Below are 22,346 nucleotides of genomic sequence, written 5' to 3'. Positions count from 1 at the left end.
TGTTACTTTTCTCAGCGCTGTTCATGATGCACCTGAAAAGCATTTTTAAGCATTCTCTGACATGGGCGGATTTCAATTTCTATCTTAGATCCAGTTGTGGGGCTGCACGATATATAATTTTTTTTCGGTATACAACTTGCGGTACAATTTTAATGCATTAATCCATAAAGTTTATAAAGATACAGGGATCAGAAAATATTAGGCACACGTCTAGTATGTGTGTTTCTATGACGACATAGGCGTGCGAGAGAGAGTCAAGCGAGCATCTCGTCAAAGTGAGTCGGTCTATGTCAGTGCAAGGATGTTTGCATTTTTAACTAATATTTCATATTTTCTGCACACAATGTATAGGATACATTTAGCCAATACATGTTTTATTTTGCACATTGGAGAAGAATATCGGGGTAGAGGAAAAGCATGTTTTGTCTATAAAATATAGGAAAGAAAATTAGACCTTCATGTTCAAAATAGTGCTAGTAAAAACAGGTTAATATTAATATGGTGGGGCAGAGGAATAGAAAATGAGACTTGTTAAATGAGGAAATATTGTGCCTATAGATGTCTTAATGTCAACATTTTGAATAATGTTCTCCTTGCATTGTGTCCCTACCAATTTTCAAACCAAACCTTCGCCCTTGGTCAGATGGATGCTTTTGGAGCTTCTCGCTTTGTTTGCGTCGCATCTCACTAGTTTTAAGCACCTGTAGTCATGAGCACTGTGTTTTTAGGACACTGTGTCAAGCTAAACAGTTTGAAACTTTGAAAAACGCGTCTCGAAATCCCTGCATTCTATTGTGCGCCATCCAGCTGTCTGTGGAAGACTGAACTGCCTGCTTGTTGGTTCGATTGTACAACTGGCGCGCCGACTGCCCCCTACTGCATTAACGTGGTACATCAAGCTTGAATTGCTTTGATGGCAGGAACATTCCTGATTATGGAATTGACCTACGGATCAGGGGCATGATTAATTTAACTGATTAATTTTAACATGATTAATTGCGTACGTTTTTTCATATAATTAATCTCACTAAATTAATGCGTTAAATCGACAGCCCTAATTTTCATAGTGTAATATTGAAAGTCTGTTTCTGGGACCAGGCTAAAACAGTAAAATGTATACATAAAATGCATTTGAAAAGTACCAAAAATAAAATGAAGATGGCCTGGTAAAAAGTTTCCTATTCAGTTTTAATGAGACCTTCATATAACAAAAATAAAAAAGTTGAACTTTTGATGAAAATCAACCCCTGGGACATGAATTGGCCTAAAGAAAACACCCATTTCTGTTTAAAACTACTTTTGTAACTGCTTTTTGAAAGTAGTAGTTAGTACGTAGTGTTTACTGTGCAGTATTCATTAGGTAGTAAGCGTTCCATTCCGAACACGTCTGTTTTTTTCCTTGTTTCCCTGTAAATGGAATGGAATACTTGCATACTAGTAATACATACTACTCAGTATACTGTGTACTGCTGACTACTTGTTTTAAAATTAGTATGTGGAACATTATGAAATATGTAGCATTAAGTGTTTCAAACAGTAGTATGCTACATTATTGTCACGTGATCTCATTTCATTGCGCGTTTAATTAACAGCAGTCTCGAAATATATGCAGTCATTTTCATCCAATATTGTGTATAAAATATCTTAACTTTTGGCAGTCCGATCAAATAAAATGTTAAAAATCACTTTTTATACATCACATTGAGTACGAGTAGTATGTTGATATGCCATTGAAAACACACCTGTCTTGTTCACTTGCACACTTTTAGTTGCTCTCTCTTGTCTCGTTTCCGTCTTTTATTCTGTGTCTGTCTTGTTTTTTCTCTGAATGTTGGGCATTTGTTCAGTGAATCTGTGGGGTAGACTATGATTCCGGCGGTATGGTGAGGAATGCTCTTTGAGCGGAGCTAATGATGCGTGTACGGTCAAGGGCAACGCAAGATCAGGATGCAAACCCTTCATCAGCTGCCCTTAATAGATCTCTTTATACTCAAATGGAGGATGTAATGTTGTTTTTCCATTTCTTGCTTTTTTCCCCATTCAAACTGTTGACACATATAGAGCAAACTACATTTCCAGTTTCTGTGTTTTATGGCCATTAGATCCCTCAGACTGTAAAAAAAAAAAAAATCAGCAGCTGTTTTTACCACATTATGGTAGAAAAAATAATTTTACTAGAAACTAGATCGCTTCCGTTATATTCAACAGAGCGGTCTACACTCAAAGCATCCGTTACATCGCATTGACACGTTGTCAGTTGACGAACGCCTCGCTTCTATTTTTGACGTGCTGCAGAGCTACTTCAGTCCATCTGAAGAAAAAAGTGAATTTTGTATTTTTTGCTATGAGATGTATCCATTAATTGTAATTAATTTGTTTGCATTGTCCTGTTTAATTGACTTCTGACGTCAAAGCCAACCTGTGATGTTTCCTGTCTCTGACCTTCTTATTGAAATCATCTTTGTTTCCAGCCATATGCATTTGCACTTGTAGCAGTACTAAAATTATGCATAAATTAATCCACTATTCTACAGTAACCCATGTATAGTACATTTTTAAATGCCAGTGTTGAAAGCCATGTGCGTCTTTCTCAGGGTTTTCACATCGCAATAGCTTGCGAGTGAAAGAAATACAGTATGCTAGTTTTATTATACTAGTTGAGGAGACCTTTCCAATGATATAACTCATTACTATCCAATCTGTTTGATCTTTTACCGATTCCTATTTAGGGATGCACCTATCTGACACCTGGATCTGTATCAGCTCCGATACTGATGTTTTTAGACGGAACGGGTATCAGTCCGACAAGCCCTATCCAAATCTGATACTGTGTGGTAGTCATGTTCGATACCGTCAAGCTCCAAAACTGACATAAAAGAACCATAAAAGCACAATTAACCCTTGTGCGACCTTCGGGACATTTTTGTCTTTTTCATTTTTGTATTTTCAGTCATTTTGGCTGTGTTAATGTCAACAGCATAAATATTGCCAAAGGTGTGTATTTTTTGGAGAATTTTGATATTTCAACCTCAGTTCCTATTATACGTCTATACAAAACTGTGTACATACAATAGTTACACTCAGGACCTTCAGGACAAAAATGTCCCCATTGAAACCCATTAAAACTGCAATATTTGATCCCAGTGCCATTAAAGCATAAAATCATGAATTCTATGATATTATGCTTTCATTCTGGAGCCCTGGCTTCATCATTTACATTTTTAATATGTTCCACCAGATGGCGTCATTTTTCTCATGTTTAGCCTATGGAGCAAATACAAGCTTTTCCCCTGTTTTCTGTTTTGCTGTGTTATAGAGCACTGCAGACCAATTGAATAAATGATGCAGCTAAAATTGTGTAGGTGTGTTGGTATGGATGTCAGAGTGTGTTTTGTATTTGTGAATTGAGAAATTTGTGTGTGTGTGTAAAAAAAAAAGTAACAGTGGAATCAAAATCAATGTTGTTGCTAATCATTGACATATCCCAGACTGTGATAATCCCCCCCAAAAAATGTTTCCCCTTAGCATTTAGCATATGAAAAATAATTAATTTTGATGCAGACATTTTTGTCTTCTAAGGACCTCTTAGTAACTTTTTTTTATTTTTATGGACACACAAGGGTTAAAGTAGTTCATATGACTCTTGCATTTTATTCAAAGCCACTTGAAGACATGCAATAGCTTTATGAATCGCAAAAGTCTGTGTTTAATAAGTAAGTATACACAGGTAGTATAGTATGCATGCACAGCACGTTAGTGAATTTAGCTGCTCTGTTGACAAAAACATAACACGTGCAGGCTATTTTCAGCCCTCAGAGCTCATGGCTATTTTCATATGTGAGCGCTACTCATGAACAACACTTCAGATGTAGATGCTCAATAGTTTGGTTCACTTATAATATGCATTTAGAATGGCACCGGAGGTGCATTTTACCAGAATTTGAATAAGAAGTGAATTAAACTTCTGTGAACTAGCCCACAAACAGAAACTAACAGGACTACATGGAGTCTTAGGATCATCTAAAATAAAGTGCGAGGGTTTTGAAGTTAAAGGTGCATGATTTAAATATATTACCATTGTATTATAAAAGTCAATAATAATAATAATAATTTATTGTTATTATCATTATTATTTGTTTACAAATGATAACAATATTTAAGTTGAATGGGTTCCAAATAATAACCGTGTCAATAAAAAGTGGACTGATATCTTACAACTAATGTGAATACAAAAAGAGATTTGAATCCTTTAAAGTCCAGATACAAGTTGAAAAAAATGTGCAAAAAATACTAGCTTCTTTTCTACTGAAGACTTAGACTGGAATTACTGTTAATTTTGCTGCTACGTTATCCAGTAAACTAGTTAACAAAGTTTTCTTAATAGGCTGTACGTTTTTATTGAAATAACGTGAAGTTAAAGGTTTGTGTTTCTTTACATATTAAAGAAAGATATTCTAATCTGATTATGCAAAAAACAACTCTGGTATGTGATCGGGATCGGTATCGGCCGATATTGAGATTTCCATTATCGGAATCGGAAGAGAAATGGTGGAATCGGTGCACCCCTCTACAGTTTTACAGTTATTATGATCAGATTTATCAAATTATGAAATCAAACACTTCTAACTTGTCAGCAATTAAGAGATCACCTACTGTATATGAGTTGTAAAGTTCAAATTCTAAGCTATAAAATGACACCTATTTTGTGTCGAGGAAATAGTTTGATTTAATTAGCTAATTAGCTAGCCACTCCAGTTCAGAGAGTTAAAATGCAATAAGTAAAATTATCGGTATCGGCCACAGAACTGCTTCAGTTCATCTGAAATAAAATGATTTTATTTACAAATATTTTTTGCCATACATGTTATAAATTAATTTTAATTTGTTAATTTTATTTGACATATTTAATTAACTTTTGACTGTTACATCAAAGCCAGTCTACTATGTTTTTATCTCTGGATTTCTAATTTAAATAAACTTTGTTTCTGGCCATAATGTTGTAGAAATACTAACATTATGTGTAAAATTATTGCCATTTTAAAATAAAGTCACATTTTCAACGCCCATGCTGAATGTATGAACAATGTCCATCTTTCATAGGATTTACACGTACAAATACTCGCTATAGTTTGCAAAGAAACAACTATGCTTCTTTTATTCTACTAGTTGAGGCATTTTACTAGATGACACGACTATCTGATTTGTTCGATGTTTCTTATTCTTCTTATTATGATTTGTTAACCAATTATTATTACAACTGCTATGATCAAATATCATCAATTACAAAAGCAAATGCTTCTTTTTTATTATTTGTCAGCCAATTAAAAAGCTGTAGCTAGTTGGTCAGATCGGCTTTTGTGAATTGTAATGTCCAGTAGGACTGGGTAAATATATTGGTTTTCCAATGCATCGCGATCTTCATTTAAACAATCCCAATATCGATCTTTTATTATATGCACAGCCTACAATGAGAGGAAATCACTCGTATTTGCAACAAAAATAAGCATTTAATTCGAATTACACATAGCACCGCATATTAACTAACTCTCTCATTAATATGCGCTCATTTACAGACGCTCTGGTTTTCTTAAAGAGACAGTACTTTTTTTTGCACGAGTGCAATCAATCAATTTAAATACTTATAACAACATTATCTGGGAGAGAATTTCTTTCATATGTAAGCAAAATGGACATTAACTGAAATATACACATATCAAATGGAATCAGAGTCGAATTGAGAGCTTGTGCATCAGAATCGAATCAGGAAATCTTTATCATTACCCAGCACTAATGTCCCAGCCCGATTCTAAGCTTTAAAACGACACCTACTGTATTTTGTGTCAAGTGAATGGTTTGAATGATTTCAAACTAAATTATATCTAACTAAATTTAATAAATAATTAGCAAGCCATTTCAGTTGATATGCCCAGTTAAAACGCAACAAGTAAACTAATTAAAAAGCTGTCATTATCAGCCTTGAAATCGCTTGTTCGCCCACATCTGAAAAAGAATGCAGAAGTTCAAGAATCGTTAACAGAACCGAATATCATGAAAACCATTTGGTTTTATAGAAATAGAACCGGTTCTCTGTTCTCAACCCTACTAATTCCTGTGTTTCTTCTACACAGTGATCTGCTTCAGAATCCTCTGATTGTTCCTGTGAAAGTTCTGAAGGGTCACACCATCACTCATGACCTGGGCGTCCTGGACGTGACCTTCCACCCGACTCAACCCTGGGTGTTCTCCTCAGGGGCCGACGGAACAGTCCGTCTCTTTACCTAGAAACAGCGTCCGTGGCTTACAAAAACCTCTCTCCGTCAGGATTTCTGACCTCTACTTTCTAACCCAGAAATCACACACCATTTAAGACTGAACGAGGTTTCAGACTCCAGAACGTTTCAAGACAAATCCATCATGCTGCTCCCTGAAGACATCAAGATGTTGCTGGCAGAAATCAAGAGCCTGATCTTATATTGAACATGTCATTATAATATGTGTTAGAGCTATGTTTTGCTTTTTTTAAATTATGAGAAAATATATCCAGCCATGTCTAGATTCCCACAGGACTGTAGTCCAGTGTTACTGACACTGTAAAAAGAGATGGGTTTGGTTTCAAAACCCAAAACCGTAAGCGCTCGGGAAGGCCCGTTTCCGTATCGGGCTGTTGGTGCCCCACAGCAAATCAAATCCAACCGCTAATCCTTGGGCAAGGAAAGCAGAATTTGAAATAAAACAAAAATGTTTGATAAAGGGCCGTGCCAAAGCAAACAACACATGAAACAAAGCTGTTCTTGCAGACGTTTGCCCTACAATTACACCTCCTGTAGTTTTTAAAAGGATAGTTCACCCAAAAATAAATGTCATCATCTACACAACCTCATGTTGTTCCAAACCAATATGCTTTGATTTTTTTTCCCCCCATGGAACTGAAAGGAGAATTAAAGGATCTTCATGTGACTCTCTCAGTACAGCAATATTTTAAGTGACCAAGTCTTTCAAATGCCAAAAACACCAAAAAAGCACCACAAAAGTAGTCCATTCGACCGTATGATAGCTTTGTGTGGGCAACGCACAGAAAAGTTGTTGTTATTTAATAATTCAAGTCCGCCAAAACTCTCATTACATACATGTTCACTATAAACTAAAAATAAAAGCAACGAAAAGCCTGTTATAGATTCTTCAAACTTACCTTCTTTTGTTTTACACTGAAAAAAATAGCAGCATACAGGTTTGAACGACATATAAAAATGACAGAGATGTTTGGATAAACTATCCCACCAAGTCCGCCACCCACCAGTGTAAACGACCAGACGTGCCAGTTTGTGCTCTATTTTTTTCCTTGTTGACTTGTGAAACCCTTACCACTTGTATTTCAGAGACCAGTTCCTTTTTAATTAAACATGGTGTTCCTTGAAGAGCATTTGGAGTTTTTTCTTTCACTTCTGGTTTTTCGCCACAGGTCAGCGAGGGTGATTTCAGAACGGGTGAGTTATATGCAGTGAGGGGTTGGGGAATAGGTTTAGTTTCCTCTGCCGGGAGGCCCAGACGTCGCTGATCAGACGGCTGTGTGTGTTATAGATCATATTTCGTGGAGGCCGTCCACCTGCAGGTCCCACTCTTGACTCAAGACGTCGGTCTCAAGGCTGCATGTCTCTCTGTCTAGAAAGCAAAAGGAAATGTAGTCCATTGTTAAATAAGGCATAATGTGCATTGAATCATACAGGGTGATCAGGGTCTTGAATCATCCTGAAGGGTTTATTTTGTGATAATAACCAGCTGACTGTACATTATCCTGCTTATTACATGGCTTCTTAAATTAACGGACATGATATATTGATTTAATTTTAAATTACTTTATTTGTTCGAAGAAAGCGCAGAGTGATTCGAGAGAATTCTGATTGTGTTTGCCACATTTTAACTTTTTGTAAAATAGTTGATGTGAACGCACATCAGTTGAATTCTATAACGCAACAAGTTGCGATTTTGCTAGGCGCGTGTAAACTAAACTTCACAAAAGCTGTGTCCCAAATGCTATATGCTATACACTGGAACGCTTAACCTTTTTTTACTACACGGAAGCATTCGCCGTTTAACAGTTTACGGAAGTGATGCATGCGATGTGTTGCGCCTAGCTTTAGCGTGCTAGCCAACCTCAGTTCAACACTTGTATCTCAAACAACGTACATCTTTACACAGCGTGGGGTGATGGTAAAGCGTTCAACTTACATTTGTAAGGTGCTGTCTTCACTGAAGTTTCGCTAGTTGCTACATTCTCCATTGTTTATAACTGTTTTTTCAGACCAGGTAAATCCGCCCCTTCCGCTACGTACGACAAGCCGCTAGCGCTGAGTGCATGAAGTGTTTAACATTCCACACTCTGTTTTGACACTTGAAGTGCATCATCCTGGTACTCGTAGTACACTTCTGTTTGTTGCATTTTCAGTGTGAAAACTACTCAGACTACTTACATTACAAAATTACATAGAACAGCCCTTACAAAAATGGAGAGTGCTGGCAAACCCCAGTGGCAAACCTTTTATTGCTGCCACAGGTTTGCCTTAGAAGTGTTCGCCAGTAGCTGCAAAATTATTGCCAAAGGGTTGCTGCAGGATCACCACTACTGGTAAAAAGTTGCAAACTTCTGGCAATAATTTGTGGCAAATCGCAAACTCGATTACATGTGAAATATAATGAGTGGCAAATTTGAGAATGTGATTCACCACATCCACACCATCTTTTTTTTTTTTTTTTAAACTGTGATTTCGGTTTCTTAACGTCACTGTTTTCCAAAGTATTCAGTAATTTGTTTTCTGGAACGGCGTTTTTGTCCACCGAAAATGGACACTTTCGAAAACGCTCTCTATTACCGCATACTTTGGAAAACAACGATCTTAGGAAACAGAAAAGAGTTTCCCATCAGAAACGGATTAGTGTGGACATGGCCTTGGTCACAAATTCTATCTTGTCTTGACTTGTTCAGGACACGTCCTGGTCTGTATTTTTGCATTGATGCGTGTTTTCTGCCCACTGCGCAAATATATTTAGCGCTGTAAAAACGTTATAGCAAAATCTCTATCGGTTGACGCATTTTTACCGTCTCATGGTGAATATGTCATCATATCGCCCAGCCTTAGCCTGAAATGTTTTGTTTTGTTTTCCTTCAAGCTTACTCAGCATTAGTTTTGTGGTGCCTGACTTATAGCCAAGCAGATCTGACCAGTCAAAGTTGAATTTATACATGTTTTGGTTTGGTCGGTCATGGAGTTGACATTGAGCTCCATTCCAAACCCTCACTCTTCCCATGTCCTGGGAGATGGTCCATTTATCTGTACATTTAACATTTTATTAATCTGTTTAGCTTCCAATAAGCCCCATTTGGTTCTTTTTTGGGGCAAATCACAGATCTAAAAATAACTTAATTGTCAGTGCTTCAGTGGTTTTCCCTCAACTTTACAAAAACATTAATGTGGTAGCTGTAATTCAGCAGAACTTGAGTTTTGCATTCAGGGAAACAGACTCAAATATGGCTAATGGACAAGGATGATTATATATTTTAAAGTTGCTAAACAGGAGGTATGGATGTGGAAAACGGCCAATGAGTGGAACCAATTGCTCTGTAATACCTGAAGAGAGCTATTCATCTCCATGACAATAGTGCCCAACAATGCCCGCACACTTTTTCCGCCATCTTGGTTCTGGATGTATTTTTTCCATTCATTTTTTTTCCTAGAGATTTTACATAATGTTTTATAAAAGAGTTCTAAGCCAAACCAACTATATCAGAGGTGAATCACAACATTACAAACTTTGATATAAAGTAACAAAAGTGTTTGAAATCAAACAAAATGACAAAGGTACAATACTGTGTAATAATGTCCCTATGGAAAAAAATTAAATGGGATTTTTACTTCCGGAACCAGACTAGTGCGCTCTATTACACAGCTGTCTGGAATACTTGATTTTGATTGGTCAATCGTGGCATTCTGCATTTACATGTTTTTGTAAAATGAAAAAATGACGTTGTCCCAGGTAACTGATTTAAATTGAATTAAAGGAATATTCCGGGTTCAATACATGTTAAGCTCAGTCGACAGCATTTGTGGCATAATGTTGATTACCACCAAAATGTATTTCTACTATTCCCTCCTTTTCTTTAAAAAAAAATGAAAATCAAGGTTACAGTGAGGCACTTAAAATAGAAGTGAATGGGACAAATTTTTGGAGGGTTTAAAGACAGCACTTATGAATTCTTCTGTTAAAACTCATGTATTATTTAAGCTTGATTGCCTCTTACTCAAGAACATAAATATATTTTGAGGGTATCTTGTTACCTCATTTACTGAAATGCCCTTTTTACCATATGAATTGAAATGAAAATGCCACAGGAACATTTTTAGCACAAAATGCTAAGACTCCATAAACTAGCTGTAGAATTTGAGGGGAGTGGAAAGTAAAACCCTTATTTCATTATTTCAAATCCTTCAGGCAGTGCCTTCCATTATTGGTTGATTCAAGTGAAAAACCTGTTGGTTTAACTACAAAACTGGCCCAGCTGCTTTTCAGGTGTAGATGCTGGGGTTTCGGGGTCAGAATGGTGGGGGGGTGGCATTCCAAAGAAAAATCTGCTGACAACATCGCTATTCACCAACTCGAAAGTCTAAAGCTCTCCACGGCAATCCCAAATTAGCTTGAGTGAATCAAGTCCTCAGAGAGCATCACGACTCCAGCAGGGACTCTAATTTTTTCCACTTATGCTGGAATGTGACCTTCCAAGTGCCCGGTCTCTCAACACCAACTATTTGCTGTTTGTTTTGACCATTTTCCCTGTGGGGAGGGTGAGCCGAAGAGGAAAACGGTTTCGAAAAAGCAAATGGAAACACTCGGCGACTGCCAAGCCTGCATCCATTTTCTTCTTAAACTATTCAAAATGATGCAATGGGACTGTTATTGGGTTTCACTGACAGGAAAACCACAGGTACACACACACACATACGCAGTCCAGAGTTTGTGGGCGAGACACAGCATGATAGACTTCCAAAGGGCTTTCTTACCAGACTGTTTCATTGCCACTGTCTGAAGTCATACTCCAATTATGGAGAGCCGAGATGCGAAATATGCGCAACACTTTATGAAATTTCTTTGTGCGTAACCTGGATTAAACAACCCTATTCACTGTCTAGCAGACCTTGTAAAATATCGTTTTTACGATCGTACACCCTCTGATGTCTTGTCAAAGCAGAGCTTCTGACAGGCTCTCTCTGTCCGCTAACAGACACCCAACCGGAGGAAGTAATTATGAGGTCACCCAGTCTTCCCAAGCACTTATGATGTCACCTCGCAGACTGGAGGTTTTTCCTTGGTATGCGTCTCGTGCCGTTTTCAGGTTTGGAACGAGCGCGTGTCTGGACGGCTCGTCTGCACGCGCATTAACGGGGACCACGCGCACCATCGCGTCATTCGTTACGCCCTTAAAATCCTCAAGCTTCATGTGCGCCCGTCAATCAAAAGATTTGTGACCTCATTGGTCTACTACTATTGTGAATTTAGAGAATCCCTTTGCATAAATTAAACTAGTTTTCTTGTCATGCTTATGGGGGTATGGAAACATGTGGACAGCTGCAATCAATTGAGCAGTTTTTGGCTACTCTGGGTGTCAATTGATAAAAGTGGTTTAGTCGATTGGGCCCCAAAGTTTTTTCAGTGAAAATTTCAAGAGTGGAAACAGAGAAGTGCATGTTATGAGCCATAGCATTCTCAATACAACTTTACCACCTTATTAAGATGGCTGCTTAACGTTTTCATCCGAAACATGTGATTTTAAAGAAGTCAAATGATCAGTGCCATTATTTCACACAACGGGTGAAAGTTTTGCCACACCATACTAAAGGCAAAAAAAGCATCTTTCTCCATTGACCGCCATTTATTCTGAAGAAAAAAAAAATTGCCTTTCAAGCAATAGTGCAACAGTCTGATTCCAGAATTAAGAATTACATTTATTTTTCCATAGGCGAATTGATTTTTAACGATAATTTATAAACCTTTAATAACAGACCTACTGTGAGCTCTGAGATTGTTAATAGATGGTTTATGCTTCTGCTGAAGTCATCTGTCTGCGTTATTTCAACTTCATTTCTTGAAAAATCATGTTTCATAGCGGAATTCCTGGTGAAGAACCAGACTACCTATGATCCTTAAGGGAAATGCTCCACCAATCAGAGATTTGCGGCAAACAAAGTTCAGCAAAAGAGCTCTGCAGCGACCGTCCACTCCCATGAAGCTCTGTGAATGATGCAATCGAGTCAGTTTCCCTACTCTCTCAAAATGCTTATATATTGGTATAAATAATGGCAGGGTCTAGCGGCTTGCCTCCCTAGATTTGCCTCGAGCCCCGCCCTGACTGACAGCAAAACAAGAAACGATCAAGGGGCACCAGACTGATGGTAACATAATCAAAATTGCTCCCTGAAACTAAATTAGAATTCTAACCAGCATTGCCAACAACAGTCAACATGAAATCAAAATTGACCCTGTTCGATTTTTACTTTTTGAGAGTATGGTCATTTAATGATAAAAACAAGCAGTAAGTCTTAAATTCATAAGGTCTTGGTATTAAATGTTGAATGAGGGATTGGTTTCTCATTGCATCATTTTAAAGTTAAGAGTAATGAATAGCCCCCATACCATATTTGGGGTCTCTGTGACAAACTCTATAGTGCCACCACCAGTTTCAAAATGCTCTTTTCTTTTGTGCGTATTTTTTTTTAACCATTTGTCCTAGAAACAAAATAGTTTTTGCATCTGATTACTCTCCTCCTGATGATACAAATGGACTGCTCAAATGAAAACTCCCCATTACAGTGGCTGCCATCTTAGATTATGACGTTTATGGTTTATTCGTTAATTTGCCTGAACAATGGCTCAAAATAATCTCCAGACTGATCTGCACAGAATGAATGGATACAGGATTTTGATTTTACAAATTTAACAAGGTCGACGTAAAACAGGAAGTGAGCCTCGGCAACGGTTTGTCGTATCGAAACTAAACTTGGTATGCTTCGTCAGGACCATGATCTGAGGTTACATGCAAAGTTTGGAGACAGCGCCACCTATAGTTCAAAAGATAATCCACACTTGTGTGCTGACTCCAACCTTGGCATGTCTCTTTGTCGTTTGTGGAACACGTCAATTGAGTGGCACAGTGTGTACATTTCTGTAGATTATATATTATTGGCTAAGGGATTTAGATTTAAGAATCATATGGAGGTTCTTATAATAAATTAAAAAAATGTGAGTGCCTCAGTCATGTCTAGGTCAAACTTTTACACACATAAGTCCATTTGGCCTTTCAATAAAACTACACTCATGACTATGTCAGTAGGCGAAGAGAGATGAAGCTTTTACGTGACCAAATAAGAAATCCGAGCCTGAACATTCAGCATACAAAGCCAAAGATGGATAGATGGTGCTTTGCTTTTCAATCGTTGAGTCATTCCAAACAGTAGCAGCCAAACACATTATTGACACAGTGAGGGCACATTAATATTTTCCTAACATCTCATTCTTCTATTTTCTTTTTCTGTCTGTCTTTTTTCAGTTCAGAGTTCCTCTGCCTCATCACGACCACAGTTAAGCGTTGAGGTTTTTTGATAGGAATCTGCAGGATTACGACTCAAGCCCAAGTGGTTTTCAGTGGGTCTGGTCCTGACTGAATTCTTATTTTATGTTGTGAGATTTTAACAGATGCCTGTTGCCTTTTAAGCTGCAAATAGCATCTAAATGGATCTTTAATCTAAGGCCTAATCTAAGGTCACAAGAAATGTTACTTCTCCATGTTCCTTCTGTTTCACAAATTGACATAATGTGACAATGAGGGAAAAAAATGTAGAGCTGGACATCATTTTAACCTCAGATTATATGAAGATAAGTGGGTGTTCTGTTCCAGAATGGAGTCAGAGCTGAATGTGAGTTTGCAGTAGATTGTGGAGAACTGAAACACTGCCAGCAAACACCCTTGAGGAGGTTTTGACTGGTGGACATGGAGGCTGAAGGTCAAGTTCACCCTCCAGAGCATCACGTGTTCCAGTGGTAACACTTCTTTCAAATGTGATGTTATTTGCTATTATTGCCATACTCTTGTTGCATGAAAGTTAACCAGCATTAAATTACAATTGGCAAAAGTTTAGAAAGGCTTCATAACCTACAGTACAACAGTATCCTAAAACATTAAAGGTGCTGTAAGCAATTTTATTTTCATAGAATGGTATGCTAAAAATTTTCCTATTCACTGAAAGATATTAATGAAATAAGTGTCGTAAGATATCTCACCGGTCTCTGTGACAGCACTAGACTCTGTAAACAGCAAATAAAAATGTGTCCGCGGGCCACGGACAATGACACTTTCGACCTGCCTTTCATTTTGTCCGTTCTCATAGTATTGTAGTTTCAGCAAATTATTGAGGCTTACTGCCATTTTTAAGCCATGTTGTTCATAGCAGTTGCCTGTTGAGGGCGCTATTTTGCTGCTGTTGTTTTAAACAACCGTTTCTGCACGATGTCATCCTCAGTAAAGCGAATTTGCTATTTTGGAGTGCGGGGTTTTGGAAAGAGGGGGCATGGCTAATTCAATGACTCAGTCTTATGGAACTAGAATGTCTGAAATCACTTACAGCACCTTTAAGTGTGTTTGTATGCACACCCAACACACTTATATCTACCAAAAATCAGCATATTAAAAAAATTTGACAGCGCAAGAAAAGCACGATTACATGAGATTTGAAATAATCAGGTTACTCTATGCTTTTGACTTCAAAACATAAACAGTCATGCACACAACAGTTGCGCACTTTGGATAAGCCATTAAGAGTGCCGGTGAAGGTGTTTACATGCAAAGCAAAATTGGGATAATGGACAAAAATCTATGTGTCACTCGCTTTTTTCTTAAAGGAAAATTCCGGGTTCAATACAAGTTAAGCTCAATGGAAATCATTTGTGGCATAATGTTGATCACCACAAAAATATATTTTGAATTGCCCCTCCTTTTCTTTAAAAAAAAAAAAAAAAAAAAAGCAAAAATCTTGGTTCCAGTGAGGCACTTATGATGGAAGTGAATGTGGGCCAATTTTTGAACAGCAAAATACTACATTTTTCAAAAATATTCATATAAATATATATGCGTGTAAACATGATTTTAGTGTGATAAAATCACGTAATAACCATTTCTGTTTAAAGTTATGGCCAATTTTTACTTCGTTGCCATGACGATGTAATGTCAACAAACCCTACAACCCTAAAATGACTGAAAAATGTACATTTAAACAACTTTACAGCTCAAATAATACACAAGTTTTAGTGCTATTATCAAATTAAACGCTTCACATTTCTGCCTTTAAACCCTCCAAAACTGGCCCCATTCACTTCCATTGTAAGTGCCTCACTGTAACATAGATTCTTTCCTTTGTTAAAGTTAAGGAGGGATGATTCTAAATTATTTTTTGTGGAAATCAACATTGTAACAAATGCTGTCAATTGAGCTTAACTTCTTTAGAACCCGGAATATTCCATTAAGACGTTCATGATATTACCCCGATAAAGGAAAACCATTATTAAGCATAATCGGTGTAAGATTGTGCATATAAACACACTCAATGCCTAAATAGCTGCTTGCCTATTGGTTAACATAAACCAAAGGTCCACAGCTGAAGAGGAAAGACATTTCAGAGGTGGAGAATTTTATGATACATATTGATGAAAGATTGTTTCTTTGCAATAATGTTCAACAACTAGAGGTTTACAAAAAGACTAGGAACGTAATTCTGATTTCATGTTGACTTTAAGTGGCAGTGGAAATGGTGTTAAGTAGAGACGAAGTCTGTAGTTCTTAGATTATTGCCCTTTGACATACCCTATCTTCCTTTAGCGGAAGAGATGCTTGAATGCACAGAGCTCTCTGACAGATACCGACCTGTCCCAAAGGTGCAGCAGCACAGTAGCCAATGGAGGCAGAACTCCAGATGCAATCCTGGACCAGACAGTCTCACAGATCCTCAGTCTTGTGTCCTGTCCATGCTGACAATGGAGCCCTTCTTCAGCTTTGAAGACTTTGGCAGATGGTGCAACAAAAAGGAACCATTCTCCACTTCTTTTTTCTTTTGGTTACTTAAACCAAAAGGAAATGTCTGCATACTTAATATTTTATTAGAGAATATTTTAATAGAGACTATTAAAGATAAGATTTGTATTTTATTTTAGGCCTATTTGCATCTTTTATTTATAGGCATAGTTGAGAGTAGGTGAGAAATAATGGGGCAACATGGTCACGTTGCTACTAAATGTACCGGTACCCAGAAATTGACCCCATTCTGCCAAGTTACCGACACGCACCATCTTCCATCAGACATTTTCGCGTCAGTTCCTGTGATGCTACTGATAGTGTGATACACAAGTGGCCTCAGAGACTAGTTCTGGTCCTGTGGAAACCAGGAAGTAATTGCATTCACATAATCAATGACGAGCGCAATTCGGAGGTTGCATTTTTGCTTAGAAATAAAATTTTACCTCACTAATGGTTAGGTTTAGGGTTGAGGTTAGGGTGTATGGTAAAAAAAAAAAAACATGCATTCCTGTTGAATGTTTTACATAATTTACAACTAAAAACAACTCGCTTTACAACTCGCTTTTGGCGCCAACCTGTGGACATTTCACACGTGCCCATACGTTCAACAGCATTTCCAACTTCGGCCACTGGGGGCAGTGTTTTGAATTTCGGTAAGCACAGACTGATTTCAGCAGAATTACTTTCGACGTACTGTCACTCACTCGGCCGCCAGAATGTGGAGGGGCGTTCCATCCACCAGGGGTCGGAGGACTCGCTCCGGTCCGCCCGGGGAGGAGCGGCTGTCGTCCGTCAGAGGGTGGAGGAGTGGTCGAGGACCAGGTGACAGCGTGTCTGGGAACCGGCGAGCAATTTTTTTTTCTCTCTCTCCTCCTCCTCTTTCACTGTCGCTCCGCCTTGCCCTTTCCCTCTCCTCTCCTCTTTTTTTTTCCCCCTCCCCTTGTCCCCCTCCCCAGCTTTAGAGAGGTGGAGAAAAGCCTGCCGGCAGGCGCAGCCGGAACGGCAAAGCCCCTTTTGTTTTTAGTTTCATTTGTTTGAAATTAAGCCTTTATTTTATATACTATTTCAGACAAACCCGTCCCTAAACGACAAAAAAATATAGTGAACTGAGATTGGTTGATTTGTATGTTGGTCAACCTGTCTCTTCCTGTCTTCAGTAGTCATTTCATGGCTAAAATAAGCTGCAATCTGGACCAGACTTTAATGTTGTTAGTAAAACGTTTGGCTAAACTGCATGTGCACTTACCATTAGGCCATGGCTGCGACTTTAAAGACTATCTACTTGACAAGAAAAGGGCAGCCAGATTTGATATTCCTTTGACCCCAGTTTGCAGCACCTGCAAAAACGCCAAACTTTGGGAGTTTATAGTCTTTTAATTGGAGGCAAAACAGCCCTGTGAACCCTTGGCAGTCGACTTCATTCAGATCTGTTACAAATTAACGCTAAATAGAGGAACCCTTTCTCATTTTCCCCACACATGTTCGCTTACTACCCCGCGATGACATCATGGTACCGTAGCCGTGCAGACAGTGGTGGAAGCAGACTGCACTGAAATCAAGTTGCCTGAGCTAATTTAGAGAAAAGTAAAATGCTGCTCTCTGGTTACTTTAAGCAGCACATTTGATATGAAAGGGGAAGCTTTTGAAGGGAGAGGCAGGGCAAAGCGGCAGACTCCAGCGCTCCTAATGCTGGCAGCACCCTGCAGCAGTCTCTTATTATCTGGACACGCACAGACAAATTTCACATCATGTGTGTGTTTCTGTGTAAGAGAGTTTGGAACAGAAGCACCTGGAGACTTTCGCACCTACTCTGGCACAAATCAGGCTGGTTTCCTGTGTGTTTCAAGGCTGAGTTTGTTTTTGTCTGATTTTGAAAAGTAGCTCAGTGATATTGCTCAGGATATGGTTGTTGTACCTTCTACCTTTTCTGCTTTATTTTATTGGGCAGTTTTTGTCTTTTAAGAGCCTCTGGCACCTTTTGGAAATACTCCTTTAACCAAATAACCCCTGTCGAGATAAAATCCACAGCAGCATTACTATCACAACAGACTTTACTGTAGCTCTCAAACTAAACCAGTGTTTGTGGTTTTAAAGGCACGTTTTGGGTTCAAAACAAGTTAAGCTCAATCAAAAGCACTAATGGCATAATGTTGATTACCACTACATTTTAATTCAACTTGTCCCTCCTTTACTTTAACCCTCAAGTTCTGTTTGACCAAGTTTCATTTTTTGACCGATTTGAATTTTTATTAAAAAAAATTCTGAGATGTATTAAAAATGTGTGACTTTTCCTCTTTTTGCCATCTAATCACATCTGAAAAATTCAGAAAAGATTCCATTAAGTTTGATTGGTTTTCAAAAAAAAAAAAATGGACGGTCAAATTTGGCCGTCCATTGAAATGAATGGGGAAATGAATGGGTGACACTATAACACAGAGCCAAAATGCAGAACGCACACACTCAGAAATGAATTGAGGAGAGTATAACACAGCCACAGTGCATAACACACCTTTATCTACACACATACACAATGACAGAAAGAAATTAATGGAAATGAATGAGTGAGACTGTGACACAGCCACAATACAGAACTACATGTCTGAACCCACTGTGGGGAAAGTTTTCACCCTTTCAGAAAAATATATATATATATTTTTTTTTTATAAAATAACTTCTTGTTGGTAAAACAGTTCCCATGTAAAACAAATAAAAAATAGCTAAACTTTTATTATGTCTAAATATATATCCAAATGCATAACTTGTGATAATGTCTAAAAAAAATTACATTATATTATTGAGTTTCTGAGACCTATAGGCCATACTTGCCACTATTATGAAATTGTCATGTTTTTTTTTGTTGTTTTTTTTTCAGCAGATGACCCTAATGAATGACCCATAGCAGCCTTTTCATAAATATTCAAGTTTGCTTTTTACTTAAGTGAAGGTAACAAAAAATGTGCTTGTTTTACAGAAAAATGTAATGATGAAATTTGAGCTCACTGAGGTCTAAATCAATGGGAAAAAGTGATAACTATGCAAGAAGTTAGTCAAGAGGTGTGACACATAAAATGTGTAAAACAAATGAGTAATTAAATGTATTGGAAAATGTATTAAATGAAGAGTTTGACCACGAACAGTACAAGTGTTAGCCCAGGATGAACAGACCTTAAGGGTTAAAAAAAAAAAGCAGATTAGACCCATTCTAACTAAACCCAAACGTATCTCATGGCTCCCGGGCACAGAATTCTCTCTCAAACAGCCGGATGTTGTACAGAGTAATAACTCTCTTTTTAGGTCATACCTTTAACGCCAAACGCTTGATGTCTGCAGTGTGGGTTTGTCAAGGATATGCTGAAGTATAAGGCAGCGGGCGATAAAAATGCCACAGTGCCCACGTCCCGCCTCACACGGCCCATTTCAGCACCAATTCTTCAGTAAGTTGACATGGACATCAGCCTGAAAACAGGATGTGGGGAGTGAGTTAAGCAGCAGACAGATGACCAGCGCTGGCGCAGCTCCTGTTACCCTGATTTCTTCTCCGTTGGCCTGCTGCTTCACTTATGACAGTCTGCTGTCTGCAGGGAGTGTTATGAAATCAAACATGTCTGTCACAAGTGTTTTAAAACCAGTCTGTAGGACTAAGATCTAGACAATGTCCTTGAATATTTAAAGGGATAGTTCACCCAAAAAATGTCATCACTTACCTTCTTCCATGGATCAGAAAAGGAGATGTTTTCCATACAATGGAAGTGAATGGGGCCATGTTTTGGAGGGTTTAAAGACAGAAATGTGAAGCGTATAATTGTATAAAAGCACTCACTAATTCATCTGTTAAACTTGTGTATTATTTAAACTGTAGAGTTGCTTAAATCGTCGTTTTTTACGATCTCTGTAGGGTTTTAGGGTTTATGGCATTACATCATCATGGCAACAGAGTTTTCAAATTGGATATCACAACACAGCAAAGGTTAGTAAGCGATTTTATCACTAAAATCGTGTTAACACACATATTGTGTACGTCTTGTGGCTATACTTTTGAAACAGTGAGTATCTTAGCATTGTAAGATTGGCCCCAATCACTTCCATTGTCCCTCACTGTAACCTCGATGTAAGGCGCATGTAGTAGGTCATCTGTGTACTTTATACATACAGAAAGTTTGCATGCTGTGCGCAGTATTCATAGTATGCTACTATGTTCTGCAGAAATAGTAAAAGTATTAGTAGTATGCTGTTCCAAACATAGTACAGGAAGGTGTATTAAGAAAGTAAACAGTCAGTTTTGATTTCATGTGACAATGAAATGGAATATTTTCCAATAAAGAGTCATACGTTTCACCTATTAGTGTTTCTTCTATTAGAGATTGTAAAGGAGCTTGAATGTTTGTTTGTAAGAAATGCACTTTTTTTTAACCAAGCAGAATGATTGTATGTTTGTGAAAATAAAATTATCATTCAATCTGAAAGGTTAATGAAAAAATTACTCTCGGATTAGCTCCACTTGTCTGCCGACTTGAACTTTTGAATTTCTCAACCCATCCTCACTTATACCTCTACCTTTTCTTTCTATTTCGGTGATCATCAGCTTACTCTTGTTCCATTCACCACTGTGTTGTTCTTCAGTTGATGCAAAACCCCCTGATTTATTCCCCCAAAAACCTTCCTGCTCCGGCCCGCGGCTAATCCCCACCCCAGCTGTGGGGTCCCGTCTGGGTAATAAATCTGAGCCCCTAAATCCTTACCTGAACAGTGTTCAGAAAGTGTGTTCCCTGCAGGAAGCAGGGGGTGGTTTTTGCTGAGGCAGGGGTGCTGGGGCAAAGTGATCCCAAAGCTAGCCTGTAAGTGGTTTGCACTGCTACATCACATATATTCATACTTACCGCATTGAGAAAGTGTTACTTTCCTTTCATCTGTCCTTTCACCTGAAGCATACTTCGGTTTTCCGCGTGCCAGTACGTCTCGGTACAGTGCATGTGACACAAATTTCATCATCAGCCCTGTACGTGCGGACTCTCTGCATTTTTGCGTGTCGTTGGTGCATGTGCCTGTTATTGACTATGCAAAAAGAGTAGCACAAAGTAGTCTGATTGCAAATTAAATTTTGGCCTGCACCAGCAGAGTAACTGCCTCTGTTATGAATTTAAATGATAACCAATAGTTCTTGCCAGGTTCTATACTGCTCTACAAAGGCAAAACGCAGTAACTATGTCGAGACTGAAACTCTGAAAAATGTATTCAAAGCTTTTTGATTGTCCAACCAAATGTGGATTATCAGATTTTCACTCTGTTTTCTTTTAATCTGAGCATAGTTGAGCCAAATCTGTCTGTCACAGGACAGATCATACACTAAAGCCAAAGTTTACTTTGGTCAAACGCAAATGCTGCGTGACGCAAATTTCATCTTTAACAGAGTGCTCGAGCAGTGAAAGCATGCGGGACAATTTTTCTAACCGTGCATACTCTGAATGTGCAGTCCTGTATGTGCATCCACCTGGAACTATTTTTGCTAATTAGTGGGACCACAAGGTGGCACCACTCACTCTTGAGCCTTTGCTTTCCGAACAAGAGCAAGATGTAATCACCACTTAATATCAGGAGATAAAACAACAACAGTGGATGTGCACATCAAGAATGTGTGTATGAGGAGGTCAGGGGATATCTGCACTTGTATAACTCTGAAGGACTATAAAGACATCTATATGGATCTGAACTCCAGTAGAGAAACCGTCCTGTATCTGATTGCAGTTCAAGTCATATGGAGTATACTTTGAAAGGCTGAGTGTTCGACTATTATGTCCAAACCAAAGTATACTTTGGGCTTTATACGTTTTCATTTTAAAATGCTTAAATTTTGCTCAATTTAATCCACTCATCCACACTGGAACTGCGTTTTCCTCCACCGAAGACTTTCGAAAATTATCTTCAGAATGGCATCCTTTAGTAAACAGTGAAGGAAACTGAAAATAATAATTAGGAAACTAAAATCTGTGTTTTCAAAAGAAAATGTCCACACATTTTTTACACGCTAACAATTCCATTTTCAGTTTCCTCCTGACACCATAGTTTTCCAAAGTATGCAGAGAGCATTTTTGGTGGTGAAAAATGACACACTAGCATTTTGAAAACACTCTCCTCACACTTCTGTATTTTTGCCATTTACAATGGAAGTGAATGGGGGCCAATTTTAATAGTTATATAATTTTATAAAAGCACTTACATTAATTGTTCTGTTAAAACT

At 38.1% G+C, this 22,346-nt stretch overlaps 1 protein-coding gene and 1 long non-coding RNA gene across 2 annotated transcripts in view; one reads left to right on the top strand and one right to left on the bottom strand.

Annotated features, from left to right (window-relative positions):
* The window catches only part of LOC127420863 (ribosome biogenesis protein bop1-like), a 120,243-nt gene extending 112,828 nt beyond the window's left edge, over nt 1-7,415 (top strand). The window contains exon 16 of the mRNA XM_051663445.1: nt 6,129-7,415. Within this exon, the coding sequence (XP_051519405.1) occupies nt 6,129-6,282 (154 nt within the window). The 3' untranslated portion in view covers nt 6,283-7,415. The remainder of the gene's footprint in view (nt 1-6,128) is intronic.
* On the bottom strand, nt 6,795-20,438 carry LOC127420909 (uncharacterized). Its single transcript, XR_007893893.1, has 2 exons — nt 19,413-20,438; nt 6,795-7,659 (listed from the first exon to the last, which is right to left on the bottom strand). It is a non-coding gene; the product is annotated as an uncharacterized LOC127420909 (long non-coding RNA).
* Between the last annotated feature and the right edge of the window lie 1,908 nt (nt 20,439-22,346).

Source organism: Myxocyprinus asiaticus, chromosome 30, assembly GCF_019703515.2.
Source record: "Myxocyprinus asiaticus isolate MX2 ecotype Aquarium Trade chromosome 30, UBuf_Myxa_2, whole genome shotgun sequence".
Classification (NCBI taxonomy): Eukaryota; Metazoa; Chordata; class Actinopteri; order Cypriniformes; family Catostomidae; genus Myxocyprinus; species Myxocyprinus asiaticus.
This window is presented reverse-complemented; position numbering and strand designations above follow the sequence as displayed.